This window comes from Capsicum annuum, unplaced genomic scaffold (genome assembly GCF_002878395.1).
Source record: "Capsicum annuum cultivar UCD-10X-F1 unplaced genomic scaffold, UCD10Xv1.1 ctg636, whole genome shotgun sequence".
Classification (NCBI taxonomy): Eukaryota; Viridiplantae; Streptophyta; class Magnoliopsida; order Solanales; family Solanaceae; genus Capsicum; species Capsicum annuum.
The window spans coordinates 1-2,258 of record NW_025872662.1 but is presented as its reverse complement, the minus strand read 5'-3'; the positions used below and the strand labels follow the sequence as shown (position 1 = coordinate 2,258).

The following is a 2,258-nucleotide window of genomic DNA, read 5'->3' as shown; positions in this document are numbered from 1 at the left end:
AGAAAACAAAGCATATGGATGTTGACTCTTCACCTAACTTAAACTCTGCATACCAAAATCGAAATTTATACATATCTTTCGTCAACTTTTTAAATTTTTTCGTTTATGTATATATATGTAGATGTTGAGAAGGGGAGCCTTGGAGTAACCGGTAAAGTTGCCGCCATGTGACCAGGAGGTCACTGGTTCTTTGGCAGAAATGCAAGGTAAGACTGCGTATAGTATACCTCTATGGTGCGCATAGCGGAAACTTTAGTGCACCGGACTGCCCTTTATATATATGTAGATGTTGAGTTCGCTTAGTTTCTTTGTATGTTTAGCCCTTGCTGAAAATCCTTGCTGCACCACTAGCTAGCTGCATAGCGCTAACCAAATCTTTTGAATTGCAGGGAAGAGAGTTGTGAAGCGTTCAAAGAAGATGGATGTTGATGGAACGAAGGAAGTTCACTTGCAAGAAGAAATAATTATGGATATTCTCAGCAGGCTACCGGTACTGTCTCTTCTACGATTTAAATGTGTTTCGAAATGTTGGATGACATTGATATCCGAGCCTTACTTTACACTGAAGCATCTCAATCGTGCCAAGAATAACGAACATTCCCAAAAAATTCTTGTTCTTCATGGTGAGTTTCCCTTGCATTGTTCTTCTTTATCATCGGCTTCTTTATCTTCGGTTCAACTAGCTGAGGATGTACGAAAACTTGATTGGCCTTCTAACCCGAGACCATGGAGGTTCAGAATGTATTGTTGTTACGATGGCTTGGTTCTTATCAAGTTACGTGATTATCCTCAGTACGCACGAGCCATACTTTTGCTATGGAACCCCTCCACGAGAGAATCAACAGTACTTCCTCGTACAGAATTTTCACTGACAAAAGATTATTCTTTCGGACTGGGATATGACTCGACTAGTGACGACTATAAGATCCTTAAGATTGACGACGCAGCACGCTGTGAAATTCTCGCGCTGAAAAGTGGTTCCTGGAGGAAAATTGATAAACGTCCTGCTGGTGTTTTCCCTGTGTTGTCTGATACCGAAGATTCTCTGGCATTTGTACATGGCGTGTTTCATTGGCTTGATTCATCACTGGAAAAAACGTTGATTTCATTTAGTATTTCAAATGATACCATTGCCTGAAGGAATGTCCCTGGTTTTCAACATGAATTGCATGAATGGTGTTTCGGCATTGGAAGGAATGCTTTGTGTATATTCTACTCATATTCGTCGAGGGATCCACACATTCAAGTTATGGATACTGAAAGACTAAGATTTCAAGGAATCTTGGAATCGATTGTTTACTATACAAGGTACTGATCTTTATTCAATACCGAAATACAAGTTTTCAGATGGTGAAGTGTTACTCCGTTGCAGAGATTTGGAATGTGGTTCTGTATTTAAGGCATCGAAAGAATCATCACGCTTATGGCCTCAATCTGTTTCGGAACCTATTCAGGACGGCTTTGTTTATACAGAAAGTATGATCTCTCCGAAATTACTTGCTTAGTATTTACTCATCAATTCTTCAACTTTCTGGTGCAGAGTAGTTGGAAGTTGTAGTATTCTTTTTCTTGAAATGTTACGTGCTTAAGCTGGCCCGAACATTATGGTTATTCAAACATTTGAGGAAGTACCAAAACTTGATTGTCCTTCAAACGCTGAACTATGGCGTTGCTTCTTATATTGTTGTTATGATAGCTTGGCGCTTATCGGGGTTTATAATTATCGTGATCATACCCATCAACTTTGGCTATGGAACCCATCCACCAGAGAATCAATAGTACTTCCCGGTCCTAAATTTCCACCGGAGCTTTTTTGCACCTGGGGATTGGGATATGACTCAGTTAGCGACGACTATAAGATCCTTAAGATTGATCTAAAATCACGCAGTGAAATTCTCACGTTGAAAAGTGGCTCCTGGAGATTAACGAATAAATATCCTACTGATATTCTCCCTGCACTATTTTGTACCGACTCTTTGGTATTTGTGCACGGAGCATTTCATTGGATCGATGAAATAACAAGATTTACGGTGAGTGCATTGAGTATTTCAAGTGAGGTGTACACGGAGATACCGTTGCCAGAGCAAATGCTCTCGATTTACAACCAGACGTGGGGTGTTTAAGTTTTGACAGAGAAGCTTTGTGCTTATGCTCATTATACGTCTCAAACTTTTAGGTTTTGGGTAATGGAAGACTATGGCGTCAAAGAATCTTGGACTGAATTGTTTACTATACAAGTTGCTGGTTTTCTTTTAGTC

The 2,258-nt window shown here is 39.9% G+C and overlaps 2 protein-coding genes across 2 annotated transcripts; both read left to right on the top strand.

Annotated features, from left to right (window-relative positions):
* Nucleotides 1–399: 399 nt before the first annotated feature.
* LOC124893670 (F-box/kelch-repeat protein At3g23880-like) lies at nucleotides 400–1,600 on the top strand. The gene has a single exon (XM_047404578.1). The coding sequence runs from the start codon at nucleotides 419–421 to the stop codon at nucleotides 1,136–1,138; it is 720 nt and encodes a 239-aa protein (XP_047260534.1). The 5' UTR covers nucleotides 400–418; the 3' UTR covers nucleotides 1,139–1,600.
* Nucleotides 1,601–1,604: 4 nt separating this feature from the next.
* On the top strand, nucleotides 1,605–2,123 carry LOC124893671 (F-box/kelch-repeat protein At3g06240-like). The gene has a single exon (XM_047404579.1). The coding sequence runs from the start codon at nucleotides 1,605–1,607 to the stop codon at nucleotides 2,121–2,123; it is 519 nt and encodes a 172-aa protein (XP_047260535.1).
* The last annotated feature ends 135 nt before the right edge of the window (nucleotides 2,124–2,258 follow it).

What these genes read in the sequence shown, in the direction of transcription:
- LOC124893670 (XM_047404578.1), top strand. Translation starts at nt 419, where the DNA reads ATGGATGTTGATGGAACGAAGGAAGTTCACTTGCAAGAAGAAATAATT.
- LOC124893671 (XM_047404579.1), top strand. Translation starts at nt 1,605, where the DNA reads ATGGTTATTCAAACATTTGAGGAAGTACCAAAACTTGATTGTCCTTCA.